At 47.7% G+C, this 13,430-nt stretch overlaps 2 protein-coding genes across 5 annotated transcripts in view; both read right to left on the minus strand.

Annotated features, from left to right (window-relative positions):
* The window catches only part of plcxd1 (phosphatidylinositol-specific phospholipase C, X domain containing 1), a 7,624-nt gene extending 6,975 nt beyond the window's left edge, over nucleotides 1-649 (minus strand). Inside the window, exon 1 of one of the 2 annotated variants that reach the window (XM_042221118.1) lies at nucleotides 95-649. The gene's annotated coding sequence lies outside the window, so the exon portion shown is untranslated. The remainder of the gene's footprint in view (nucleotides 1-94) is intronic. The other variant, XM_042221117.1, reaches the window with a different exon arrangement.
* Nucleotides 650-3,699: 3,050 nt separating this feature from the next.
* jade3 (jade family PHD finger 3) lies at nucleotides 3,700-12,968 on the minus strand. 3 transcript variants are annotated; one of them, XM_005922941.3, is made up of 12 exons: nucleotides 12,703-12,968; nucleotides 11,099-11,160; nucleotides 10,941-11,000; nucleotides 10,172-10,254; nucleotides 9,935-10,092; nucleotides 9,234-9,424; nucleotides 8,725-8,936; nucleotides 8,412-8,579; nucleotides 8,112-8,228; nucleotides 7,475-7,933; nucleotides 7,145-7,262; nucleotides 3,700-6,568 (listed from the first exon to the last, which is right to left on the minus strand). In XM_005922941.3, exons 3-12 carry the CDS (start codon nucleotides 10,987-10,989, stop codon nucleotides 5,811-5,813), a joined length of 2,313 nt encoding a protein of 770 aa, XP_005923003.1. In that variant the 5' UTR covers nucleotides 10,990-11,000; nucleotides 11,099-11,160; nucleotides 12,703-12,968; the 3' UTR covers nucleotides 3,700-5,810. The 3 variants fall into 3 exon arrangements, with proteins under 3 accessions (XP_005923003.1, XP_005923005.1, XP_014189248.1); XM_005922943.3 differs by lacking the exon at nucleotides 12,703-12,968 and adding an exon at nucleotides 12,418-12,687; XM_014333762.2 differs by lacking the exon at nucleotides 12,703-12,968 and having other exon boundaries at nucleotides 11,099-12,687.
* Between the last annotated feature and the right edge of the window lie 462 nt (nucleotides 12,969-13,430).

The following is a 13,430-nucleotide window of genomic DNA, read 5'->3' on the forward strand; positions in this document are numbered from 1 at the left end:
AAGTGAGCAGGTGCGTGCACTGCGCTGTTTCACAGCAGTAAACTTGCGCGTGCCTGTGTGTTTATGTGTGTGTGCTGCAGTCAGCCCTCCTCACCTGATCGTCCCTCTGTGTCTCAGATCCGCTTACGCGAGCAGAGCCCGCTGACAAAGGCCACGAGCCGCCGGTCTGAGAGCGCGTGCACGAGTCATGACCGGAGCGGCACATTAAGCATGTGTGACTGACACGCGGAGAAAGCTGGGATCCTCCGCAGCAGATCTCTGTCTGTTACCGGTGAGCCGTGACCGCGCGCTTCCGGTCGCCGCTGCGAGAGCGCGGCTCCGCTCTTAAAGAGACCGCTCGCAGGACCTCGAGGCTGCTGCAGCCCCGCGCGCACACGCGGCTCACCTCCATAATGCACGTGAAGGTAAAACATCTGGAGAGACGTCACGACGTTTGATCAGCTGATCAAACGCCTGTACATAAAAGATGGACATTCTCTCCCGCTTCCAGCAGGGGGCGACTCGTCTGGTCTCTGGTCTTCCTGTGTTTATTGTGGGACTGTACAGGTGCCGGACACTGAGGCTGTGTCCCAATTAAGAGACCGCACGCTTGACGTACGCGCAGTACGTACTATGTACAAGAAGTGAGGAAGTGAGAGACTTGTGAAATGGGACGGTTCAGCCTTCATCACGCTGCTCAGGTTGCCTAGCAACCATGATACTAACCGCGAGAAACGTTTCATACAGCTTTGTGTGACAGAAATGAAGGAGGAAAAATGTTTTCTTGGTCAATCATTTTTGTCATGACATCACTTTGATTAGTTGAGTATCTGAGGCTGAGACCACAGGACTGTAAAACATGATAGTCGGGCTTCATTTCTGTACTGAACAGTCATTTAAGATTAGTTAGTAAATAACAATTAGCTCATGTTGTTCATGACACTAAAGTCATCTCACTGTGGTAATGTAAATATAATATGGCCAATATTATAGTTGTTGTCAGATTATTATGATATATATATACACATATATATACATATATTTTTTAACAGGATATTACAGCAGTGAGCTTGAACTCTGGGTCAAAGATTCAAGTTGCAGTTATTTATATTTCCTATCACCTTAAATCTTCACTCAAAGACAATTACCTTTGACAGTGTATATACAGATGTATTATACATAAGAGACAAATATTGTTCTTTTAATATGTTGGCATTACATTACATTTGGCTCAGTGCTTACATATATGTCTAAAAAGAAAATGCACGAGCTGTGAAAACTGTTTCTGATAGAATGAAGAGTATATTAAATATTCCTTTGTTGGGTGAGAAAATCAGACCATGTCATAACTGCTTTAAGTCATACAGAATAGATATCAGAGCCTTAAACAGGCTGACTTCTGCTAAATGGGTCAAACTGGGCAGAAAGTATACAAACACATAACATCCTTATAGAATATGATGTAACACTATAGATCAACTTACCTCAGAATATATAAAGCATATAAACAATTACAGCAATATGATGCAACAAACACAGCAGTGCTACTAATCCAAAATACTCAAAGCTTCATAGAACTGAAACAAACATTTATTTTTAGCTCCATTCTGCTGCTGATACATACTTTAGGTTTCTGAATATTAAACTTGTTGCTGCCTTTCATAGTGTGTAACTTGAAGGCCCTGAGTACTTTCTCCCACACTGAAAACACTGGAATGATAAAATTATTTGAACATTACCTAATAAGACTGATTCAGGACAGACAGTTATGTTAAACTTTCCTAGCAGTCCTTCACAAACAGGGAACAGTCTGTCTATTCTCTCCATCTGTCAGCTGCTGCTGGCTCTTCCTCCTCCTCTTCCTCACACACTGCTGAGTTTGTCCTGGTGGATCATCAGGGGTGCAAAGCCTCACAGATGATGTGCAGCAGTGGGTCCCTCAGTCTGTCCTCACTCTGGACACTTGCAGTTGTCACACATGGAAATCAAATGTGTGATAAGCTGCAGGATTCAAACACAAGTGTAACTTATAAATACATGTTCATACTTTTATTCCACAATCAGAGAGAAAGAAAAGAGAGAGAGTGCAGGACAGACAGACAGGTGACAGTCTCAGGTGTATACACTGCTACAAAACAGCACAAGAGAAGGAGGATTTAGTGTTTGTGTTATTACGAGTGCTAAACAAGAAGAGTTCCCAGATGGTACAGTGGACACATGTGTGACTCCTGTGATTAAAGCATCTTTCTTTCAGCTTAACGAGTGAACCGTCAGCTCGTTCAAACACACGTTAAAGTCCGTTTGGGTCGACCCCACCGAACAGAGGCAGCAATATAACAGCTAACATTACCAGTGCAGTGAATCCTGCTTGTGCCGTGATATTCAGGACTGCAAACCGAGCAGCATCACTGACTTTCAGCTTGTGTTTGTGGATATATGACTGACTTTAAATATCCATAAAATCACCACATTCTCTGTAAGATTAAGGTCAGCTATTGAACGGCGTATATTTTAAAGTAAAGGCTTTAAAACCAAGTTAGTACAAATGTCACTAATGTCCCATAACTTTGCAGACATGTGGCCAACAGTGATGTTTTAATGTTCTTCGTTATTGAACATTTGCACATAAATAAGTGACATAATATTCAGCACTCACTTAAAGTTCACTCTTCGGGCGCCCCTCATCCGCCGTTTTTTTCGGCAAAATTATCCACACCCACCGCCGCGCTATGCATTCTGGGATATGTTGGGCCACGAAGTGTACACCGCCACATCCTTAACATTCAGGGAAATGAAGGACGCATTTGAGGGCCGCATTTCGAGCAGCCTTCGAATTGGGACAGCCTTCGTCGCTGTGACTTAATCGGCCTTAAAATGCGGCCTTTAAGGCTGCAGACCCTGAATTGGGATACAGCCACAACCTCAGAAGGATCTCGATCACAGTTCCATCTAGTTTAGGGAGAGGGTCTCTGCAAATATGCGCACTTACTCTCACTGGACACTTCACTAGGTCACCTCACTAGCACCAGATTGACGCTTCAGAGCTGATCATTGTGACATCATCGCACAGCTGACGACCACAGCGAACCAGGCAGGATGGATCCAGACATGGTCATGGGAAAATCCCAGCAGATCCTAAAACAATGCTCAGTTTGAAGTTAAGCGGCTCATCATCAAGAGCACTGAGCTGCTGCTGTGATTGGCTGATTAAATAGGAGTTAAAATGGAAACAATTCAAATGAAGGCAGTGCCAATAAAACACAAATGTGTGACTGCTGCGGGACAGAGGTGACTGGGTGGTGTGAACTCTTTCCCTGCTCTATCATACACACCATCTCCATACCCACCTCCACCTCTGACCCAACCACCCTACAAGCACTCTGATTGTGTTTGACACTATTGTTTACAAAAGATTGTGTTGTATATAAGACTTAAGTGTCACACTGAGGGGTGTGGGAGAACTGCAATTTCAAATTCCTGTGTATGATCTGTACACGTGGTTTTTGACAATAAAACTAACTTTGAAGTATGAAAAACATCTGAATGTTTTTTTGTTAACGGTTTTATTTAAACTACACACGCTAAGTGCATCACAGGTACATTTCACAGGCCCAGTGTCCTGAAAGCTTTGGAAAGATAAAAGAATGAAAAGTGTTTTATTATTATTGTGACTGAGTGAAGTTTAAATTTATCTCATAGATGACGACACACTGCTCTCCCCTACACGAGTATCGATACCAGTACCAGCAGTATTGACCTTCTACTTACTTGGCCTTGGATTAATACCATAAGTATTGCAGTATTGTGCAGCAGTACCTGAAACCACAAACAGAAAACCTGCTTGCTGACTTTCCCTGAAAACTGATGAACATTCAATTAATTCAAGCATCAGACTTTAACATTTAGACTTTATTAAAAAATGATTTTCCAAACGAGGAAAAAACATGAAAAAAGATCTTTGCGAATACGTTAGTGTTGGAGCGCCGTGGGTGGGCGCACAGCTTCACTCTCACACACAGGCTCAGAATGGCGAGCGATGGAGGTCAAAGTTTAACTCTGGGCTTCATGTAGTGTTTCCTGCAGCCGCTCCACCTGCTTGGAGCCGCCGAGGATTCAACCTTCTGCTCGCAGCTGAGCCGACAGGCCCGTTTACAGCCTGTGACCATGCCTGCGGTCTGTGTGGAGACACCACGCTGAGGCACGAGAGACGGTTTCTGTTAAATGAGGAAGGATCTGCATAAAAATGAGGTAAAAATGAAGGTATAAAATAAAAGCACTGACTCAGCATCTGTAGAAAAATAGGACAAACCCATGACGGGTTCTGTTTCTGCAGCTCAACCCAAAAAAAGAAACCGACTCGTTTCAAATATGGCGCTTGCCTCCACCTTCCGACCGCCGCGTCACGCTGCTGGTGCTTTGGTCCTGGAGATGATGTCACTGTTTTGGCCATGTTTGCGGACACTCGAGCTTTAGTGGTTCGTGGGCAGCAAACAGGACACGAAAACTGAGCGACAGTGTGCACGCAGCTCAACTCAGACCGCCGACTAATATCATTACTGCAATAAACCAAAAGCAGACATCTGAAGGTCAGAACGTCGACTCAAGACCACACGCACATTCACCAGAGGTTGCATTTGAACGTTATAACTGAACCTGATCGACACTGAAGCATTCGCAGTGAAGTCGCTCTCCAAGATGGTTTAATCCTCAAAGCGAACCTCTCGGCTGCTCGTAGTGACACAAGTGGAGATGCCCTAAGAGAGGCGGTTAGATCATGTGGAAGCAGCACAGATGTTGTCTTTTACCCTGTTTCTACACCCGAACGCGTCAGTCGAGCTCTGAACACGTTTTCCTGATTTTCAGATCACAGCTGAGGTTTAAACTCCGCCCCATGACAGCAACTTTGCGTGATTCTCAGCTCCAACAGCCCTTCCACCTGAAACAAGCCGTTTACCACTGCTCCTGGTTATCGTCTTCTGATTAGCTGCCCCTCTAGCTGTTCCAAACAGCTTGTAGGCGGGGTTTCTATTCTCTCTCTGTGGCTTCAGAGGGCCAAAGGTATACAAAAAAAACAAAACAAAAAACAAACTGATAAACTGAGTGTTCAGAGGAGTTGGAGCTCAACTGACGCGATCATCGAGCACGAAGTGCAGGTACACGACAGGAAGTAAGGAGAAGAGCACGCCCACTTTTTATTCTATTTTTTTTGGGCTGAGCAGCAAGAATTGCACCTCGTAACAAAAACTGCAGCTCGCTTTCACAATTAAAGTTTGTGATATAATAAAGGCTCATCATGATGATTGAAGACCTCAGTCCAGTGTCTGTCGCACCATGGAATGTGTTTCTATTGTTTCTAACTGTTTCTGGAAGCTAAAGCGTGTGGAGTGTTTCTGCACACAGAAGGCATTCGTGTTTTCAGAAAGGTAGACAAAGAGTTGCAGCACCTCGGTGTGAAGGCAGAGACAAGGAGACGTGCAGCGCTGACGGGCGGGAGTCACGTGATATTTACATGCCCGTGTGCACACAATACACTAGGGTCCCCCACCCCACCCCACAGCGCCTCCCACCCCGAGCGTCCCTTCAGAAATCCTGTCCTCTTCTTGGCGATCTGCTCATTAGCTGTGAAATCACTGACCGTTCTCAGGACCAACATGGGTGAAGACAAACATCGTCACATGATGGGAAGACAGTGCCAGGTGTGTATGTTTCTGCACGTGCGCTCCAAGAGATGCTGGGGCCGGAAACATGGTCGGTATGTTAGGACTTAGCGAGCCGATCGCCTTCACCGTGCGTCCTCGTGCGGACCGTCAGCCCCGCAGTTTGCACAGCCGTCACCTCTGCATGGCGTGCCTGGAGCCCGGTGCCTGTTTCCCTTTCCTCGGAATGTCCGGCAGCCCGAGTGGCCGCCTGCACTGACCTTTGGCCTCTGGCTCAGAGTCGCTGAGCTCAGCGTCGGGGCAGTACCCGTCGCTGTCCTGATACGATCGCGCACTCTTCAAACGGTGCTCCGGTGCTGGTTTGGCCCACAGCCTCTCCTTGGCACCGCTCTTCCGGGACAGTTTGTCTGCCCGCAGGTCCTCGGTGGTCCGGACCAGGTTGATTGTGGCCTGTTTGAAGGAGCGGCCAAAGTGCTCCATGGCGGACTTGCGAAAGACGCTCTTCTCGTTTGCAGTGTTGCGGTCAGCGGGCGTCTGGCATGAGCCGTCCCTCTGAGCAGCGCCCTTCTCCAGCACGCCATTAGATTTGGCCAGGCATGCTCGGTCTCGCTCCAGTCTGCCATTGCTGTTGGAAGGCTGTCCGTGAAGCGCGCCGTGCAGTGTCAGAGGTTTCCCGCTTGGTTTAACGTGCTGCGGTGCACCGCTGGTGGAAGACGTTCGGCTGGTGGAGCGCTCGTCTCTGATGCTGCGGCCGTGCAGCTGAGGCTTCCCCTGGCCCACCCCCTCACCGCCGTGCTCACCCACGTTCCCGCTGTTGTCTGGGCACAGTGGTCCGTTCCCAACACCCAGAGCTTTGGGCATCTTCAGCTTCAGAGTGATCCTCGGAGGAGGCCGGGACAGCACACTCTCCAAGGGGAACGAAGCAGGAAGACCTGCAGAGAAAACACATGTTCAGTCCCTTTTTCTCTTTCCCATAATCACATCACAGACAGCTTAAGAGTCCTCACAAACTGTTTTATCCTTTACTTCACCATAATAATAATAAAAAAGAAAGAATCATAAATCCATCAAAAATCCTGCTGATCCCAAGTTATTGTGTTACAGGCATTACATATATTAATTTACATAATTATTCAAAACTCAAACCAGATCATTTTACAGTGTGAACTTTGACCCCATTTCTGATTAGTCACTTTAAAATCTGGGCTGATTTAAAAGGATCCAAATCATAAAATTTATGATTCTGACAGGACGTTCTTCTTATCACATACCGAGTGTTGGTTTCTACCTGCTCATTAACAGGTAAAATACACAGAAACTTTTCATAGGGGTCAAAAATCACTAATTTCTCACTGGAAAGCTTTGACATCCTATGTGGGATGATCCCTCTGAACTGAGCCGAGTCTGAGCTTTGCTTTGTATTTTTCTGTGTCACATGACCTGCTCTGAGGTCAGCTGATACAAAGAGCAAGTCACGGAGCTGGTGCTGCTTCTCACTGTGAACTCACCTGCAGAAATCTCCTGGTTCGTGAGCTTCACATGCAAGTTGAACATTTGCTCCTGAGCTTTGCTCTGCAGCAGCTTCAGCTTCTCCCGCCGACTCACCATGTAACACAGGTTCCTCACCTGCAGCCAGATACACACAACTTTATTAAAGACAGCAGTATAGATGGGATCTGATTGGGTGACAGCAGGTTCACTCCTCAGAGTTTCTATAAATGCTACTGAATCAGCAATGGTTGCTCTGGTACATGCTCTGATCTTTTAGGCTAAAGCTAAAAAACCACATCACCACTAACACAGGCTGCACACACACACGGCACAGAGGAAGCACCCACCCTTTCTAGGTCCTGCCTCAGGTGCATGAACATGCGCATCCGGGTGTGGATGCTGTCTTCCTGCGGCTGGAGCACCAGCTGCTCCTCCTCCTCTTTAGGGGGCAGCAGAGCCCTGTTGAAGCTACTCTTCCTTTTCAGCTTCCAGTACTGGTAGATGAAGTCCACCAGTTGCGGGGACAGCCCAAGGTCCCGGGCCAGCTGCTCGGGCTCGATCAGGGTGTAGAACTCCTCCTCGAGCTCCTGCAGCCGCTGAGCTCGCTGGCCCCCCTTCCCCGCCTCTCCAGGGGCTTTGGATCGAGCCGGGCTCAGGCCGGCCTCTCCGGCTTTGGGCTGGCTGTGTTTTAGGCAGTACGACTTGAACTTGACTTCATCCCCTTCATCCAGGATCGTCTTCATCTCCAGGCTGTGCTGGAACGCACAGGTCACGTGGAAGGGGGTGGTGCAGTTCTTTACTGAACACTGAACAGGGGGAGAGAGCGGATCGAGTTACTTGAGGGAAAAGCCAGCTTACGTCCAGCTCCAGTGCAGAGTTCTTGCTGCAGACGCTTCGAGGATCATAAAATCAAACTTGAATGTCTGCAGACATGCAATCAGTCTAAAGTAATCTCTATGGCATAAAACGGAAGGAATAACTCACCTGGATGCATGCACCTGTCTTCAGCTTGCACAGACTGCAGATCAGAGACCAGCGACTGGGGGGGATGTGGGAGACTTTGGTGATGGGCTCCATCCTCTCTGGACAGGCAATGCTCACCTGCAGGACCACACATTTTCACTGTCACTATCATTTCTGCACATGTGCTCCTTTATTAAAGGTCTATAGACCAAAGCAGTAAATATTTTCATCTTAGTCTCTGATACAAAAAAAAAAAAAACAACATTATTTGTCACTGTTTGTGTTGTTGCACCCGCTTCCCCTCATCCCGGATTCACTTACCTCAGGGATCCACAGAGCGCAGCTCACATGAGCCCACCTTGTGCCGGCTCGTGTCGCCTTCATGGCCCCGCCTTTCTGGGGACACAGGAGGCACTGCGGGTCAATACCGAGGACGCATGTCCGGCACAGCCAGTTACCAATGGGCACCTTAACAATGCCGTAGCACGCCTGCGGAAAGAACAGCGGGATGCAAGCGATGTGTAACCAGAACATAAACAGAAACAACACAAAAACACAAGTGTGCTGCCCGGGGTTCCGACACACGCTCCGGTCACAAGGTCAGGGCTAGCAAAAGCAGAAAGGCGTTTCCTACCTGGTGCACACAGATGTTGCACTTGTCACAGAACACCATGTCGTTGCCCTCCTCGCTGTCCGGAGAGCGGCACACATCGCAGATGACGTCTTCATCATATTCAATCCCCAGACCCTCCACTGTCTCGATGGCGTGCTTCATGTTGTCGTGGCACTGCCTCTCCAGCGCCTCCATCGCTCGCTCCATCATTAGCTCGTCCACCGGCTCTTCACCTGCAGGACCAAACAGCAACACCCCACGTGATCAGATACTCCCGAGAACAAGAACAGAGGTGTCTGAAGTATTCAAAGTGTGGACTGTGCCCCCCCAGTGGGCAGCACCGGTGCTGCAGATGGCCCTCATTTATAATAAACAGGAAGGTTTAACTTTGAAAAACAGCCAAATATTAAAATACATGTAAAAAGCCTCAAATACAAAGCCAACAGAAGACAAAAACAAATGTGCAGAAACAGAAAAAAGGAAGATGCAGCGTCACTAAGCATCACGCTGGATCATCGGGCCTGTCTTACCCATGCGTTCAAGCTCGTGGTTGAGCGCGTGCAGCCAGTAGAGGTCCATGTCATCCAGGTCGTAGCGGCACATGCCCTCCGCCAGCTCTTTGATGCTCACGAAACCCGGCTCCTTGGACTCCTGGCTCCAGCACTGGATGTACTTCTTCTGGTGGGTGTACAGCGTTTCCTTCTGCTTCTCCGCGATTACTCTGAAAAGAAACAGCAGAGAGCCGTTAGACTGAATAGCTGAACCAACCAGAACCTGCTTCAAAGAGAGCCAACAAACACATTTAAAGGTCAAAGCTGTAATGATTGCGATATCTCCTCCTGCTGTGATTGAGAGAGCGAGGCGATCAGCTGACGCCGAACGCATTTGCTCTCCTGTTTGCACTTTCAGACTGGTCTGTGGTCACGTTGAAGCCATGGCACAGATTCTTTCTCCTCCTCCTCCAGGAGACGCAGGAACATTACCGATCCAGCTGACAGGTGAATTCCCCCCCAGGGCTCCTACCACTGGGTCATGAGATACCTGAGCCGGTTCCCGTTGGGGTGGAGCTCCTCCAGAGCGTTCAGTCTCTGAGGCTGTGTCTGACGTGGTCATGTGCTCAGCTACGGCTGACTCGTGTAAACTTGTACGCTGATCAGCGTACTCAAGTACTCAAGTACCTGTATGAAGAGGAGGTGGCAAACTAAGACGTTTGGGAGGCGGTCAGACTCACCTGACGGACGGCTCTGGGATGGTGTCTGGGCTCGCTGGTACCTGCACTCCTTTCTCCCACTCCTGCTTCCAGGTGTCTGCCAGCAGGTAGCAGTCCTCTGGGGAGATGTGGTGGGAGTCAGGCAGCTTCATTGCACTGATCAGGTCTTTCCTGAACACCTGTGGGGGAGAGAGACGCACACAGGTAGTCAAACGCCATCCTGACATTTACTGACGCTCAGCAAAGTCTGATACGCACCTCAGCTGGCTTCTTCGGGTTGGATGCAGGCGTTCCAGGTTTGCTCCCATATTTGTTGGAGGAACAGAACGAGGTCGATGGACCTGAAAGAAGAAAGAGGCGAATAAAAAGAAATGAAGGAGACAGTTTGGTCTGGGTTACGGGTCACGCTGCCATGCCGCGACTGTTTTTGGACCCCAAGCCTGAGACGTGTGGTCAGCCTGAGAGTGGTGTACCTGTGTCCGTCTGTTCTCACATCCAAAACACCAGGAGGCAGCACAGTTTCTCTCTGTGACCGACACTCCTCAGTCAATTGAAACTTGCCATCACTAGAGGGCGACGTTAGGCTGAGGTGTGGCATCAGATTTTGATGTTAATTTTTTTGGTTGTTTTTTTATCAGAAAGGTTAAATAAGAATCTTTTTGGTCTTGGTAAATTCTTTAAACATGTTAAGACAATGTCTCCACAGAACCACGAACAGCATCCATGTGACGTGTTCAGGGAGACGCACGTCAGGCACATTTACAAGTGTGACGCACCAATAGCATACATCTGAAATGCTCGAAGAGCGTTTTCACATTTTAAAACTGGAACATGCTTATTATTTTCCAGTTTTAATGACGCTGCCGTCTCACACGGATTATTCAAATGGGATCCTTTTGATTCTTTTGCACAAACAGGCAAGACTGCACACAGATCACTTTCGTCTGTTGTTACAGAAATAGTTACAGAGCAGTCACAGGTTAGAAATGATGATGACGCTGGAAAGGAAGTGGCAAGCTTGACTCACTCTCATTGTCAGAGGTGTCACTGCTGCTGGAGGACCGGAGGCGTTTCATCCTGTATCATCCTGCAGCAGCAAAAAAAGATGACGACATTCAAATATTGATGATTTTTAAGGCCAACGGAACAGAAGTTTGTGGACACAAAGAAGAAATTTGTACTCACCGTAAACTTCAAATTGAAAAGCATGCTAGTAGATTCTTCTGTCAGACCGCTTCAGTTCATATCTGCAAACCACAAGTAAATAAAGACATTTATAAAATTACTCAACTATTACATGTTATTATATCTCTGCTGTAACTTTCTAATTCACTTGCTTTTAACGCGTCATCATCACATATGATCACTTTTGTTTTATTACTTTGTGTTAAATCTCTATCTGTGAAGGACGGAGCAGCACTCACCCGCCTCACAGGTGTCATACAGACACAGGTGTAGTGACTCATCACACACAACAAAGACTGTTGTGTGTGATGTTGGTTTTTATAACTTTTAAAGCATATCTGTGTCAATAAACAGGAGGTGGAAGAGGCCAGAGGGACACCAGTCCTAGATACAGAACGCTGTTTCAACAGGGGGCACAAGCCTGACATTCCCCATAAAGACACAAGGAAGAGGAGGAGCCAGGAGCCCCTCTCCTTGCCATATCATAGTGGCGTACACCTCACGTGAAAAGCTCAAGTCAACTTACAGTGTTGGAAGCTGTTGGTAAATATAACGGCAGGTTCTCCCTGATAAACAAAAATCATATTTTCACTCCATGTTTGTGCTTTTCCAATTGACTTTTCAGTAACCTTAAGCACCAGAAGCTGCAGTTCCTTTATTGTCCAGCAGAGGCAGCAGTGAGTTAGTTCTCATAGACTCCCTCATGGACTCGAGGACCACAGTATTGTTTCTGTGTTGCCAATTTCCTCGTCGCCAGGTTTTTAAAATAGTGGCTCATGAAAGAGACACTCTCATGACTCCTCAAGTGACGCCATTGACTAGTCAATCGGTATCATGCAGTCTGTTGACATCACATTTTCAGATCGCTTGGAACATGTTCAAAAAAGTACCGGGTACTATAACCTATCCCTAACAGAGAACCCTAAAAATCGCGACGAGCCTACCCGGGTAGGTACTAATACTAAACAGTGGGCTCACTTCTGCCCCCAAATAAAACCAGTATGGCAGCAGCTACCACTTCAATGCTGAGGGTTCCACGCTGACGATGAGTGCTCCCTCCATCTTTCATGTACAGTGTGTGGAGGCTGTTCAAACAGGTTCATATATGTAAGATTTCATTACTCCACAGCAAGGTGTGGCAGGTGTTCTCCACCTGACATCTAACCTGTGGAGGGAGGGCGTACGGATATGACGTCAGGTTGTTTAAAAAGCTCATCTGACAGGAAATCTGATGAGAAAAGGCTAACACACTGTTTACTTCCCTCCCTCCTCCTGTTTTGTGCCGTTTCTTGGCTCACCTGAAAGAAAGCCTCACACACCTGTGTAAAGTGTTGGCGCCAAACTGTAAGGCCTGCCCGCGGGCTGGGAAATCAAACATAGGCGCCTCCATCACTCAAACATGTCACTTTCTCGGAGGCTCTGAGGCGGGCATCTGTGCTGCTCCGCTGGGTTCATACCAGCCGCTCGTGGTACCGGGGTAAAGAGGCAGGACGGCCCCAGAGAGAGCGCAGGCCCCGGGCCTGAAGGGACAGTCCAGGGCAGAGCCCAGAGCTCAGGCTCAGGCTCAGCTCGCCACCATATTGTTCACATTTTCCCGCTCATACCTGCAGTCCCGCCGCTGCCGCCCGCGTTATTCCGCTCACACGGTCCTCACACGGCCTCGGCCCGGGCTCTGATTCCGGACTCGGTACTTCTGTCCCCGCAGCTCAACGGGAGGATCCAGCTCTGCTGCCCGGACACCAACACGCCACAACGGCCCTATTGTACAGCGCAGCCCACCGGGTCCTAAACCCCGCCGTCGCAGTCAGCCTCCGCCTTCCTCGGAGTGGTGCTAACACTGCATTACCGCCCCAAGCGGTGGAAGTGTGAACCCCAGGCAGATTTTTGTTCGATAAAACGAGACTTTTGGAAAATGAAAAAGTCCGTTTATGGCAGGGGCGGATCTAGAGGGGTGACATTAGCTGGCATAGGGTGCCACTCCAAAATGATCTCTTGTCACCCCTAGTGCCACCCTAGCTTTGCATGTGACAGTGTTGTTTTTAAGTAAAAATAAGGTAGCATTAACACTTTGAGCCCAGCAACAATTAAAAATGAACATAAATCCTAAAACTGAATATATTGCACACACACACACACACCGTTAACAAATGGTTTTACCCATGGCGCAGACCGGCTTTATTTCTTGTTTTCACTAGTTTTCAGTAGATTTTGTAAACTTTATTGTTTATAAAATTTGTGCATACGTTTTCAAACTTTACAATTATTATTTGAATTTAAAGTTCTAAAATAATTTACCAAACGTGTCTGTTGTTTTTACAGTAAAAAAAAAAAA

The sequence above is a fragment of the Haplochromis burtoni genome, unplaced genomic scaffold (genome assembly GCF_018398535.1).
Source record: "Haplochromis burtoni strain Fernald_Lab_line unplaced genomic scaffold, NCSU_Asbu1 Contig_61, whole genome shotgun sequence".
NCBI lineage: Eukaryota > Metazoa > Chordata > Actinopteri > Cichliformes > Cichlidae > Haplochromis > Haplochromis burtoni.

Excerpts from the sequence above, each read along its gene's own strand:
- jade3 (XM_005922941.3), bottom strand. The coding sequence starts at position 10,989 with ATGAAACGCCTCCGGTCCTCCAGCAGCAGTGACACCTCTGACAATGAG. Across the intron at positions 10,255-10,940 it reads TGACACCTCTGACAATGAGA|GTCCATCGACCTCGTTCTGT; the intron begins GTGAGTCAAGCT and ends TTCTTCTTTCAG. Across the intron at positions 9,425-9,934 it reads ATCCCAGAGCCGTCCGTCAG|AGTAATCGCGGAGAAGCAGA; the intron begins GTGAGTCTGACC and ends GTTTCTTTTCAG.